Source organism: Macaca thibetana, chromosome 1 (genome assembly GCF_024542745.1).
Source record: "Macaca thibetana thibetana isolate TM-01 chromosome 1, ASM2454274v1, whole genome shotgun sequence".
In the NCBI taxonomy this organism is placed as follows: Eukaryota; Metazoa; Chordata; class Mammalia; order Primates; family Cercopithecidae; genus Macaca; species Macaca thibetana.
Genome location: NC_065578.1, coordinates 24,460,261 through 24,473,594, shown reverse-complemented (window position 1 = coordinate 24,473,594; position 13,334 = coordinate 24,460,261). Strand labels below are relative to the sequence as shown.

Genomic DNA, 13,334 nt, shown 5'->3' with positions numbered 1-13,334 from the left:
AACCCCGTTTCTACTAAAAATACAAAAATTAGCCAGGCGTGGTGGGGCACCTGTAATCCCAGTTACTTGGGAGGTTAAGTCATGAGAATCACTTGAACCTGGAACCTGGGAGGCGGAGGCTGCAGTGAGCCAAGACCACACCACTGCACTGCAGCCTCGGCGACAGAGCAAGACTCCGCCTTAAAAAACAAAACAAAACAAACACAAACACAAACAACAACAAAAACACAACCAATAATCATGGGGAGGACCCAGGGCAGTCTGAATTCTTCCACTGAGATATAACCCGAAAAAGCTGTACATTTCCATGCGTGAGACAAGTTTGTTTGAACTTGAATCCATAGGAAACCCGCCTATGAATGACATCCCCCATTTCCTATATTATCCTCAGATCTGAAAGGCAAGGCTACTACCAAGCCTTCACCCCTTTACATTCTAGCCAACACCTTTACTCTTCATGATTCCAAGCTGAGGGTAATGGGAATAATTAACTTAATCAACAGCCTGAATGTCTACTCTTGGCTAGGTGCCAGACAGAGATACAGCAGTGAATATCACGACCCCATCAACACCACCACTACCACCACACCATTGTCCCTGACTTCCAGTACAAGATATCTCAAAACAGAGTTCGGAAAGCCCAGCTGCTATGGAGTCCCTGACCAGACTGGCAGCTCACTTAGGGGCCAGGGCCAGAAGCAAGAGGGTCTATAACCAGCTTATTCTCCTCTCCCTCACCCCATTGTACAAGAAGGTCCAGGAAGGAGAGGTGGCTTGCCCAAAGTCAGACAGTTGAGAGTGAGCTGAAACTCCAACCCATGTTCTGTGGGTCTCCCCTCTCCGCCACATTGCTTTTGCCAAGGTTCCAAAATTGGAAAGTGAGGAAAAATAGTTGATTCTAGTGACAGAGTGTTTCCTGACGTATGCATGTCCAGAACCTGCAGCCTCAACCATCTTATCAACACAGACCTGGTGACCATGTCCATCTCTCGGGATGCTCATGAATACACGGTGTTGATCCAGAGTCCAAGCGTCCAGTTTTCACTCATGCTCATTTATCACCCTCTCTGACTCTCTCCTGATATTTACTTTCACTTTAAAATATTATAAGAACAGGGCCTTTTTTTATCTGATGCCAGCTCCCCCTCTGTTCCTTGGATTTAATCAATCCATGTCTGGAAATAAACAAACCAGAGAGGAAAGCAACAGTCCCTTTTGTGAAAACAGGCACCTTTCTAAAATGATCTACCCCTGGGCATGACGCAGATAGAATTTAAATGTGAAGGAAATAAAGACATCCTCCAGCAACCATCATATGCGTTCTTCCTGGGGTGGGACAGCAGGAATGGTAACTGTGTTAACAACCAAACCAAAAACCACTCTACATCTTTCGGGTTGTAATGGGAGCGTGGTCAGTGGCAGGAAGCCTGAAGAGTCAATAGCTTTCAAAACACAGAAACCAGTCCTCTCCATTCTGAGAAGCTTAAAGTCTTCAAGATTAGTAAGAGAGGGCTAGCTGAACACTAACTCCAAGTACATGCAGCATGCCTCCAGCTAGTACCAGGGGGTGCAGGAAGATGCCAGCTAGAAAGATCCAGACATCCGGCCACCAACTTAGACCTTCTCCCATCACATTATTTTATACCCGCCTGCAAAGCACAGAATCCTCACCCCTCTTACCGCCCTCCAGTCACTCCAGCAAGCATCATCCAAGACTCTGCTGGCAAAAGAAACTGTCTTACACAGAGAGGGAAAATCAAGTTCCCTACTAGCCAGCCCGCCCTTCTTGCCGTGACTCCCAGCCCCAGGCATTCGGAAATGGACCACCATCTAAGTGCAAACACAGAGAGTATCTCTTCTGAGGAGGACGGTAGTTAATTCTTAACCCTTTGGGCAGTTTGAAAATCCGATAGCACCTCTGGATGCCCCATGAAAAACAGCATGCATGCAATTTATATGTAATTTCCCGGGGGTCACTGCCCTCCTAGGAGGCCGAGAGGGGCAAAAAGAGCCACTGTGCTCAGAAGCAGCTTTGAGAAAGAGCTATGGGTGGTGCTTTTGAGTATTCAACAGCTTAGTTCCTTAACAAGAAAGGGAGAAATTAATGCCCCTTACTTAGCTACTGCAAGTTCCAGCTTTCAATCAACCTGAGATTTCAACAGGAATCTGGAAACTGAGAGCACACAAACATGCACACACACACACATACACACCAAGCACTCACTCAGCTTCCTTGTGGCTTCCTATTGTAACTTCACAAAATATCCTGTGATTGCTAGTTAAGTCTCCAAACAAAGTAACAGCAGAGATAAAAAGTGGAAGAGAGGTGGGTGCTGGAAGGGAGAATAGTTCAGATAAGGAGAAGGGGATAATCTGGCTAAGCTCTCCATCGGCTCTGAGCAGGTCTTGACAGAGCAGGTCCTGATCCTTGCTGCCTGCTCTTCCTGGAAATCAGGGCCGACCTGCTGACTTCTTTGCAGCAAATCAAAAGTCCAGGCAAAAGCAGCCCTTTCTTTCCTTTGAGTCCATGGGGAGGGGAGAGCATCTAGGGAGGAGAGCATCTACGGAGGAGACCCTGGCCCACAGCTTGCCCACGGCCCCCTCGTGGCCTGGGGGTGTCACTGCAGCCCCCTCTGCATTGCTGGGCACCATCCGCACGCAGGCAGTTCTAACAGTGGTCCAGCAGAATAGTCAGCAGTAGCAAACTGGCAACTGTCTTCAAGCCTTGTGAGGCTTGTGTTTGCTTCTGATTTCTTAAACTAAGATTCAGACTTAAAGTGATCCTTCTAAATCCCTCCTCGTACAATCCCTACAGGGAACCAGCTCAAGACCTGCTTCATTAAGCCAATAACCTCGGAGCTTCCGTAACATGACCACTGCTTTATCATCTCTTCCTGCATCACATGCAATTATGTACAATCGTGTACAATTGTTCCAAAGCTCAATAGAAACAGAATGCACAATATCCTCTGGTTTGTAGGTTGCTTACTAGATTACAAAATATTTGCAGGACACCAAATATCCCCTTAAATCCTGGGTTTTCAGGTAAGCAGGTCCTACAGGGGTTTTGGACTTAAGATTACACAGTGAAAAAGAATGGAACCAGTGACTCTGTGTCCATAAATGCAAAAAGCGGGTGCACTAAGAAACCTGAACTCCTCTCTCATTAGCAACTCCGCAAAGGGAAGGAGTGGGGCTCACTGGGGCTGGAGGTTGGACAGGACAGACCAGAGTCTGGGAGTGAGGGGGCAGTTGGTCTAGGGGTTCAGCTGCCATCTGTCACGGTGGGGAGGATTAACTGACCCGAGTGGTGGGAAACTGTGTAGGGAGGAGAGAAGGTGGGACACTTGGGAGGAAAGGGGAAGGTGCAAAGTGTAGTCTGCAGGGCCATAAGTAGACCCGGGACCAGGAGTGACTGAGGCAAGGGAAAGGGGTGGGAGCACCGGGACCAGGAGTGACTGAGGCAAGGGAAAGAGGATCTTCTCCTTAGTGGGGGCAATTGGTGGGAAGAATTGTGGGGGCTGAGTTCATACCTCCTTGACTTTCTCCCGCTGGGCTCGCACTCGGCTCTGGGGCTCCTGACTCTCATCCGCCCTCATTCCCAGGACCGGGTGGCGGAGGCGGCTCCGGAATGCGTTGAAGTCAAAGTGGAAAGAGACGCCCTCGTCCCCGGGCCTGGAGGCCGGGATGCTATTGCCTCGGGCCGCCGTGGCCTCCTCGCGGGGCCCGGTGGGGCGGGTGCGCCGCAGCCCCCCTTTCCTGCGGCGGGGACTGGCCCGGCTGCTGGGGTCATCCTCGCCCGGGGCCGGCGCGGCAGGGGCCGGGTTGGGAGGCGGCTCCTGCTGGCGGGCTGGGGCATGGCCGGCGATTTCGGCCACCACCTCCAGGCCAGGCTGCTGGGTCCGGGGGGCCAGGAAGAGGCGCTTGAGGCGAGAGGAGTGGGGCAGCAGGAAGAGGGCCCCGAAGCACAGGGTGACGAGGCCCGAGAGGAAGAGGAGGAAGAGGAACTTCTGCGGCAGCCGCAGCCCCCACGGGGAGGCCGGGACGAAGCCGGGCACTTTCCTCATGAGCATCTTGGCCGGGCCGGGGGCTCCAGAGGCCCTCGGAGTCCAGGCACGTGTCTGCGGGGCTGCGGTGAGGAGAGGGCGTCCGGAGCGCCGCCCGGGATGGGGATCCCTGGGCAGGGCTGCCAACCCTGAGAGTTTCGCCGCTTCGGGGGACTGTCCCCGAAGTTCAGGGAGTTTGGAGTGAGTCCTCCCGCGAGGAGGCGGGGGCGCAGCGGCCTCGGCGGGGCCCGGGCGAGCGGAGCGGCACGGCTCGGGGCCCGGGCCCGCAGCGACCGGCCGCGCGCCGCAGCCTCCCCTCCGGCCGAGCCCTCCCCGCCGCGCCGGGGCCCGCGCCTTCCCGCGCTGCGGCCTCCGGGGCCGTCACATGCCGTCCGCGGCGTCCCGGCTGTCCGCGCCGAGGGGCGCCCGCAGGCCCGCACCGAGCCGCCCTCCGCCCCCCGGGCTCCCGCCTGCGCTGGTCGGCGCCCAAAGTTTCAGCTTCAGAAGCAGTTTCCGGAGGGGACCAAGGTGATGGGGGGCTGGCGTGTCAGCGCCGCCCCGAGCGCGCGCACACCCAGCCCGGTCGCGACAGCGCCCGGTTCGACTATCGGGACACGTCCACAACTTTCTCCGCCGCCGAGCGGGCGCCGGGAGCGGCCAGGGAGCAGGAGAAGGCACTTCCGAGCCTGCGGGGGAAGGGGGCTTCCCCGGACCCCAGAGAGCGCAGGGATGCCAGAGTCCGGAGCCGCGGCTGAGCGGCTGCAGCTGCGCCCGGGAGCGCGGGCTCCCGCCCCTCCAACTCGGTAGGGCGCGGGGCTCCCGCTGGGATCACCTGTTCCCGGCCCCGCCGGCTCCGCGGAGCGCGCAGCCCCGGCCGCGCCTCCCCCGCTGCAGCTGTCGTCCTCGCAGCGACCGCTCCAGACGGGCCGCCGCCGCCGAGCCTGCGCCCCACACGCGCGCACAGCCGCCCGGCAGCCTCCGCCGCCGTCCCCGCCGCCGCCGCCGCTCCGGCTTTCACTGCGACAGCCCTCGCCGCCCCGCCTCCTGCCGCTCGCCAGCCACGCCCGCCGGCCACGCCCACGCGCGCGCCCCGCGCCCCCTCCCGCCGCCGCCGCGCCGCAGAGGGGCTGAGGGCCGCGCGTCCGGGGGCGGGGCAGAGGCTGAGCGCTGGCGGGAGCGCAGCCCGGCTCCAAGCCCCGCCCTCCCCGAAAGGCCGGCGTCGCGCGCACCCCCGATCCCGCCGGCGCCAATGGTCCAGCGGCGGGGGGCTGGCGAGGGCGGGGGCGGAGAGCGCAGCGAGGGCATTGGCTGCATCCGAGGGATCCCCGTTGGGCCACAGTCGCCTATTGGTTACTGCCCAGTCTTCGCTGGACCCCGAGCGACCGAGACCACCCCTCAACCCGCCCGCGAGGCTCGGGTTGGTGGCCCCCGGAAGCGGGCCGGAGACAGTGCTGCTCTGGAGGGCTGTGCCCGTCGCTGGGTGACCTCTCTCGCCCCCCAGTGTCAGTCCGGGGTTGTCAGGGAGCTGGCAGCCCGCGCCCTGGCGGCTGCCCCGGGCTTCTCAGCGCTAACGCCGAGCCGCGGCGATGCTGTTCGTGGCTGGAGCCAAGCCAGAGAGCTGTGACCGCGGCGGGGTCGGCGGAGGCGGTGTTTCCACTAACCCCCCGCAGACCACTGCGTGCCTTCCTTTTCCTACAACCCTAAACGGGGCCAGGGCCCCTGGGTGGAGCAGGGAGGGAGCCTGACCGCAGCCTTGAGAAGCAGCGAAAGGAAGAGCGCCCCGAGCGTGTCTACAGTAGACCACACACATCATGTGACGGACGTGTACCTTGATGCCTACGTGTGTTTATATGCACATGTGTGCGTCTGGGCATAGATCCATATGCACACAGAGACTGGCATGTGGGTGTGTACATGCACTCAAACATACACTTAATTTGGGTATGGACACCCAAGTGATTATACCACAGTATGCATAGACATATATGCAAATTAGCACAAACATGGACATGTGCACCCGCATACCCACATTCAGGCAACAGATACCTCCAAAAACAGCCGGGCATCAACTCCCAGACACGCGTGTCCTCAACCGCAAGGCTGTCACACCTTCCTCCTTGGACTTAGTCTCTGCATCTTCCCTTCCTGTTAAACCTAACCCAGGGTGAAGCAACATTGTGCTGTGTGGGTCTTTCATGCAAAACACTTTATAGAGACAAATAACAGCAGAGGGAGAGACAAATTAAGAGGTTTGTAATAGGCAAGAGGGAAAATATCTACTTTCAACTGCCATTTAAAATGAAATGCAGCGTTGACGAGACAGAAAATACTGCAGGGAAGCCTTTCCCAACAGAAGAAGGGGGCCAGGCAGGCTCTCTCCTCCTAAATCTTGCTTCTTCCCTGAGGTCTGATGCGGATGGGCGGCTGGGACTCAGTCATCCTTCTATCTCTGGCCAGACAACTGACAGCAGACCCACCCTCGATGTTTAAATATCCCTGGCATGCAACTTTCTCTCAACTGAAAATGAAAGTGGGGTAACAGGTGCAAACATTTTGGTCACTGGAGATGACTAATCCTTCCCAATCCCACAAATACACGCAGCTTAAATATAAAATTCTAATTCAGATATTTCAATCTCTGGTGAGTTTGGTTGGCAGGTTGATGTGGAACCAGCTGTGCATGTCAGAGATAAGCATGTGACCCTTTTGGGTGCAGGAGCCCAGAGACCTGGCCTGGCCTCACCCATGTCGCCAACACCCAAGCATCGTCTCACTGGGTCTCAGTGCAGGAAAGGGCAGCCATGTGTTTGGAGAACCAGGCAGGGAGCCAGCATTCATTAGAGTCGTCATCTGCATTGTTCCTCATTGAGAGTGTAGGGGAATCACTGTTCAGTCCCCTGTGAAGGTAGGATCCAGGAAGGGAGAAGAGCAGAGCTGAATCTCAGAAGGAAATGTCTGTTTGAACTAGATGCTCACTGTGATATGACACTCTGACCAAACTCTGCTATGCTCCGTGAGCCAGGGTAGAAGGTGGGACTGCAGCAAGACTGACGTGCCTTTCAAACTCAGGCTACGAAAACTAGAGGCCCCAGCAGGTAACTCCATTTCAAAGTGATGTGATGTTGGTGATCACACCAAGTTGTTGATACCATCACTTGCTAGGGAGATACCAGTCTCTCTCTAAAAAGCTTTCTGAAACCCTGGGTGTCCCCTTGCCCCACACCTCTAGCCCCCAGAGACCTCATACATCCCGTGGCTCTTCTCCCACTGACTTGTGACTATTGGCGTGCTTTCCCAAAGCAGGTGCTCCGTTCTTCACCATGGCTTGCTTACTTCTCTAACTCTCTAACTTATCTAACTGCCCAGGTCTTAATCACAATGCCTTCCACATGGGCACTGCATTTGCTCAGTAAATGAATGAAGAAATGAGTGAGTAGATGCCCATTTCACAGATGTGGAAACTGAGGCTCAGGGAATGGAACAACAGTGAACTAACATTTTCTATGTGCCAAATACATATTGTCTCATTTACTTTCCAGAATAATCTTTGTGGTAGATAATTATTAACAGCCCCATTTTACAGATAAGAATACCAAGGAGACTTGGGATGAGTTATAAGTATCTATATTAGAGTTCTCCAGAACAACAGAACCAATAGGCTATATATAGATATATAAAAAGAGATTTATTATGAGAGATTGACTTCTGTGATTATGGAAGGCTGAGAAGTTCCACAGTCTGCCGTCTGCAATCTGGAGGTCTAAAAAACTGGTGGTGTAGTTCCAGTCCAAGCTAGGAGGCCTGATAGTGTAAATACCAGTCTGAGTCTGAAGACCCGAGAACCAGGAGAGCTGACGTCCAAGAACAGGAGAAGATGGATGTTCCAGCTCAAGCACAGAGCATGAATTTGCCATTCCTCTTCCTTTTTGTTCTGTTTGGGCCATCGGTGGATTGGATACTGCCCATCCACATTGGTAAGGGCAGATCTTCTTTACTCAATTTACTGATTAAATTACTAATCTCTTCCAGAAATTCCCTTACAGACACACCCAGAAGTGATGTTTTATCAGCTATGTAAGCATCCCTTAGCCCAGTCAAATTGACACACAAAATTAACCTTCACAGTATCTTTCTCAGTTTAATTCAGAAATTCAAACGGAACTGAGAACAGAAACAAACAGCCATTTCTAAAAATCTATTTATTCTGTCAACAAATCTTTATTCAAATTAGATGCAAGATATTGCACTAGTTTTGGACACAAAGGTGAGCAAAGCATGGTCCCTTGTTACTATCGATTAATTCATTCAGTAAAAAACTACTTATTGAACACCTGCTATGTGCCAGGTACAGAGAGGCAGGGGATACAGCCCTGTCACAGACGTGAAGCCTGCCTTCATGGAACTTCTTGTCTAAAAGGCAACAAACACAGACCAATCTGGCCCATCAGGAAGGGAACCCCCAGGCACCAGTGTTAGTGCTTCACTCACATCCTGTCTTACCCTCACGACAGCCCTCTCTGAGGTAGGTCTCAAGAACCCAGTTTAGCAGATGGGGAAATTGAGACTCAGGGTGTGACGTGACTTGTCCAAAGCCACATAGGGCAAATATGAGGGGAAATCAGGCCCATCTAATCACAGAATCTATGTGCTTTTTGTTAATGATATTAGCAACTACTAAGATTGATGGAGCACTTACTATGTGATTGAGCCCTTTTAAAAACATGTTAAAGACTAAACTGGCCAGGCACAGTAGCTCACACCTATAATCTCAGCACTTTGGGAGGTCAAGGTGGGCAGATCACCTGAGGTCAGGAGTTCAAGACCAGCCTGGCCCACATGGGGAAATCCTGTCTCTACTAAAAATACAGAAATTAGCTGGGCATGGTGGCATGTGCCTGTAATCCCAGCTACTCAGGAGGCTGAGGCACAAGAATCACTTGAACCTGGGAGTTGGAGGCTATAGTGAGCCAAGATCATGCCACTGCTCTCTAGCCTTGGTGATACAGTGAGGCTCTGTCTCAAAAAAAAAAAAAAAATAATAATAACAAGACTAACTTATTTGATCCTTACAGCACCCCATGTGAGGGGTACCATTAAGCACAGAGATGTTAAGGAACTTACCCAAAGTCACACAGCTGGGAAGTGGCAGAAGAGAGATTTGAGCCCAGACAATCAGGATCCAGAGCCCTCTATGCCTGTCAGAGTCTACTGTCTCCCTCTTGTAATGCTGTGAGAGCAGGTTCTATAGGTAGTGAGAGCAAAGAAAGAGCACTGGCCTCAGGCAAGATCATCACAGGTTCGTTGGGAGGATTATGTAAGTTCATTCAGTTGTTCAACAAGCAGGTACAAGACACCTGATGTATATACCCAACCCAAGGCAATACACTAAGCTTTAGGGATATAGTAGTGAGAAAAAGCAGACACATTTCTCCCATCATGGAGCCTACAGTCTCATGGGGAAGATGAGTTTAAACAAATAACTTCCAAAGGAGTATGAGCTGAGATGAGAGAGAGGAAGGAGAGAGAAACATTGCCTTAAGAGCAGGCAACAGTGGACCTGGACCCAGGCTTCACTGGGTGGCCAGGGGAGGCTCCCCCTGAGGATGAGTGCAGTTACCTAGGCAGAAGGAGAGTGAGAATGCCCAGGCCGAGGGGGCAGCACAGGCAAAATCCCTGGGTTGGAGGGAACATGGTACTTTTGAGAATAGAAGTCAGTAGGTCTGGAGTAGAGAAAATGATGGAGAAAGACAAGAAGTGACGCCGAATGAATTAGGGCAGGAGTGGGAGTGTGTAGGCAGAGGTGGGCGGGCAGATTCCAATGAATATTTTTAAAGGTTACTCTAGCTACAGTGTGGAAGGCAGAATGGAAGACAGGGGTGAATGAAGGGGGTACCTTTCAGAAGATATTGCAATAGGCTGTGCTAGACTTTTTGGGAAGTGGGAGATGGATAGCACCACAGGATCCAAACCATATTTAGAAGTCAAAATTGACAGGATCAGGTGATGGCTTGAACTTGGGCAGTGATGGAGAGGGAGGTATCTCCCAGGGTCTCTTTTGTGCCTGGTGGGGGTATTTGTTGAGATGGGAGCAGTGAACCAGGCTGTAAGGGACTCCCCTTCAGCTCCTGCACTGAGGAGGCAGCTGGGCAGTTGGTGCAGAATCTGAATCTCAAATGGTCATTAGTCTCATTTAGAATCGAAGACTAGAGATAAAGCCAAGCTCGAGCCAAGAGATAATCATCAAGCAGCTTCCTTAATAGCCACCAGACAAATTTGGCACTGGGCAGAAGAGACACTGATGACTGTGGGAGGGGCTGCACCCGTGAGAACACACCAAGTTAGTCCTGAGAGACAAAAGGCCCTGCAGCCATCCTGGCCTCACCCCAGCAGACTGCGGGATCCAGTCAATACCTCACTGTGCAGTAGGGGTCAATTTCAGGGTCATAGAACCAGGAACACCTGGCATGAGGCTTTTAAAATGACAGCGTAAAGGTTTTGTTTTAACTCTTCTTACCCGAGTCCCCAGTCCTGCAGCAGAAGCAGCGGTCAGCTGGGGCTTTGCCATGGGTCCTAGCACTGGGTGCCTAGTGGTTAGAGCAGGGGAGCAGAGGTTGTCTATCGGGGGCAATTTTGCCCTCAGGGAATATTTGGTGATTTCTGGAGATAATTTAGATTGTCACAACCGGGGGCGGAGTGCCACTAGTGGGTGGAGGTCAGAGATGCTACTGCACATCCTGCAATGCACAGCACAGTCCCCCACAACAAAGAATTATCGGGTCCCAAATATCAGTGGTGCAAAGGGTAAGAAACCTTGGCTCCAAGCCAAGGCTGTGAGGTCAGACAGGTTCGGGTCTGAAATCCTGGTTTTACCACACATTTGGCTGGTTGATCTTGGGTAACTTGTCTGACCTCTCTGAGCCTCAATTTCTCCATCTGTCAAACGGGATTAATAGTGATACTCACCTCAGAAAGATGATGTGAGGATTAGATAAGATCACTGGCAAAGAGCTTGAGGCAAATGTTTACTCATCCTTTGAGTGAGCGGGTCTACTCCCAAAGCCAAGTCCTTAGTATGCTGGAGAAGGGAACATGGAGTGGTAAGAATGAGGACCCTGCAGCCACAGTGCCAGCTCTAAGCCTGGACTCAGTCACTTACTAGCAGTGACACCTTGGGAAATTGCCCACTTTTTGAAGCCTGAGTTTCCTCATCTGTGAAATGAAGATGATCATAATGCCCATGATGTAGGATGGATACGAGGACTTAGGAGCTAATTTTTGTAAATATCTCAGCATAGTGTCTGGCACACAGCAGCACTCAATAAATATGAAGTAATGTTACACAAGACAAAAAGAATCAGCACTGCCTCACTTCCTAGTGGCAGGCAAGATAGCAACCCAAACTGCTATATTGTAACTCAGAGCTTTCAGAGATGCTAGAATTTCAAATACTCTGTCCATGGTCCCTATGAGAACTTTCACTTGTCAGACTGTACACACCGCTTTTTCATTTCAGAAGATATGATCCCTGTTTGGACGATATTTCATGTCAGAAGATATGATCCCTGTTTAGGAAGCCCTGTGGCACTAAGCGCTACTCAGAGAAGCCCCTCCTCTCCAGGAGTTTCGAGATCATTCAGCCCAATGGTGGAATGTTGCGGATGTGCAATTTAAGGATCAGAGCCTGTAAGTAACTTGCAGCTGGAGCAGAGCAGACGCTGGCTAGCAGTACTTAAGAATCCCAGCTGAGGCTGCTTCCGCACGCACAGGAAGGCATCAAGGTTCTTCTCGTTCCCATGGTCCTGGGTTATGTTTACCTCACTGACATTGTGAGGATAAAATGAAATAATCCATATTAATGTCTAAGCAGTGTGCCTGGCATATTGTAGGAACTAAATGTTAGCTATTATTATTTACAGTCCTGGCACTTTTTAAAGGGCATGTAAAATAAATATTTTTGATTCTCATAAAAATACATTTCCAAAAGCTTACATCAAGCACCATAAAGCCAGAAATAAAACAGTCTCTTTAAAATGCAACCCTGACGTAATTTAGTCACCTGGTTCCCCTTGCTAATATCAAGGAGTTTTTGTTTGTGTGTGTCTGTTTTTTAAATGTCCATGAGTTGAGGCTCCAGGTTCTATGCAGTGTGTCAAAGTATCTGCCCCTCTAGGGTTAGAATGGTAAGAAGGGCTGAAGGCATCAGCCAGGCATTGCTGGGCGAACACCACCCGGACCATACAATCACGGGAAGTCCCCTTAAAACTTATCCCCTATGCCATTCAAGTTTTTTTCTAGAAGCAGATTAATAAGCCAGAGTGGCAGGAGGGCATTGTGGTTGTAGCTTTGATTCTCATAAATCCACGTTCGAATCCAAGTTTTGCCTCTTCAGGGACACGTAACCTTGGGCAAGTCTCCTCCTCTGTTTGAGCATCAGCTTCCTTAGCAGTGATGATAGTACTCAACTCAGTATGTTAAATGTTAGTATTATCAGAAGAAGTAAAGCATAGCCAGTTTAAGATTTGAGGTTGATATAGGAAAGAGAAGAAATATTGGGGTTTGAAGAAGGAGTCTCATATCTTGCTTGTTCCCAAGTCCCACTTCTGCCACTTGATTGGGTGACCTCAGCAGGTCACTCATCTGTCTTAGACCAATTTTTTCATCTGCAAAGAGGCCCATAATACCTTAAATGAGATGACCCACGGGCAAGCACTTTGTGAGTGATAAAGCCAAGAAGACATATTCATTAGCGCTGTGATCCCTTTTCAGAAAGAATTGTCAACATTCCACAAATATTTATTGTGACCCACACATGATATTTAAAAAGTTTAAACATACCCTAATATTTAAATTTTTAAATTAAAAATGTTAAACATACCGTATTTCTTACTTTATTCCATTCTATGTTTTAAAAATTATTCTATGTATTTTAAAGAAATAAAAAAGCTGCACGGAGCTAGTCATTTTGCCCTCTTGGCCAAAACGTTCCAGATCGCTGCCTTTGGGGCACTTGGTAAGATTGCCCCGCCCCCTTGTGGTTGAGTGGAGCCGTGTGACGAGTTGTGGCCAATAAGCTGTGAGCAGAAATGACAACTGTCACTTTGAGGCCCAAGCATTTAATTGAATGTGCCATATCCTCTAGAGCTGCGGCTGTCCCACTAGCAAGGCGACTGACCGTGATGAGATGGCAGCTGCACCCTCAGCCAGGGCCCTGGTGACCAGCAGAGCCTTCGGAGGATCCACACTGGCTGCACCCGCATGGGGCTTAAATGAGAGATTATTAATGTGTGT

The 13,334-nt window shown here is 51.3% G+C and overlaps 2 protein-coding genes across 3 annotated transcripts in view; one reads left to right on the top strand and one right to left on the bottom strand.

The window, feature by feature from the left end:
• The window catches only part of MAN1C1 (mannosidase alpha class 1C member 1), a 179,277-nt gene extending 174,212 nt beyond the window's left edge, over nt 1-5,065 (bottom strand). Inside the window, exon 1 of the mRNA XM_050791301.1 lies at nt 3,534-5,065. Within this exon, the coding sequence (XP_050647258.1) occupies nt 3,534-4,073 (540 nt within the window). The 5' untranslated portion in view covers nt 4,074-5,065. The remainder of the gene's footprint in view (nt 1-3,533) is intronic.
• SYF2 (SYF2 pre-mRNA splicing factor) overlaps nt 1-13,334 on the top strand; it is a 466,254-nt gene that overhangs the window by 134,206 nt on the left and 318,714 nt on the right. The gene's annotated exons all lie outside the window — the stretch shown is intronic.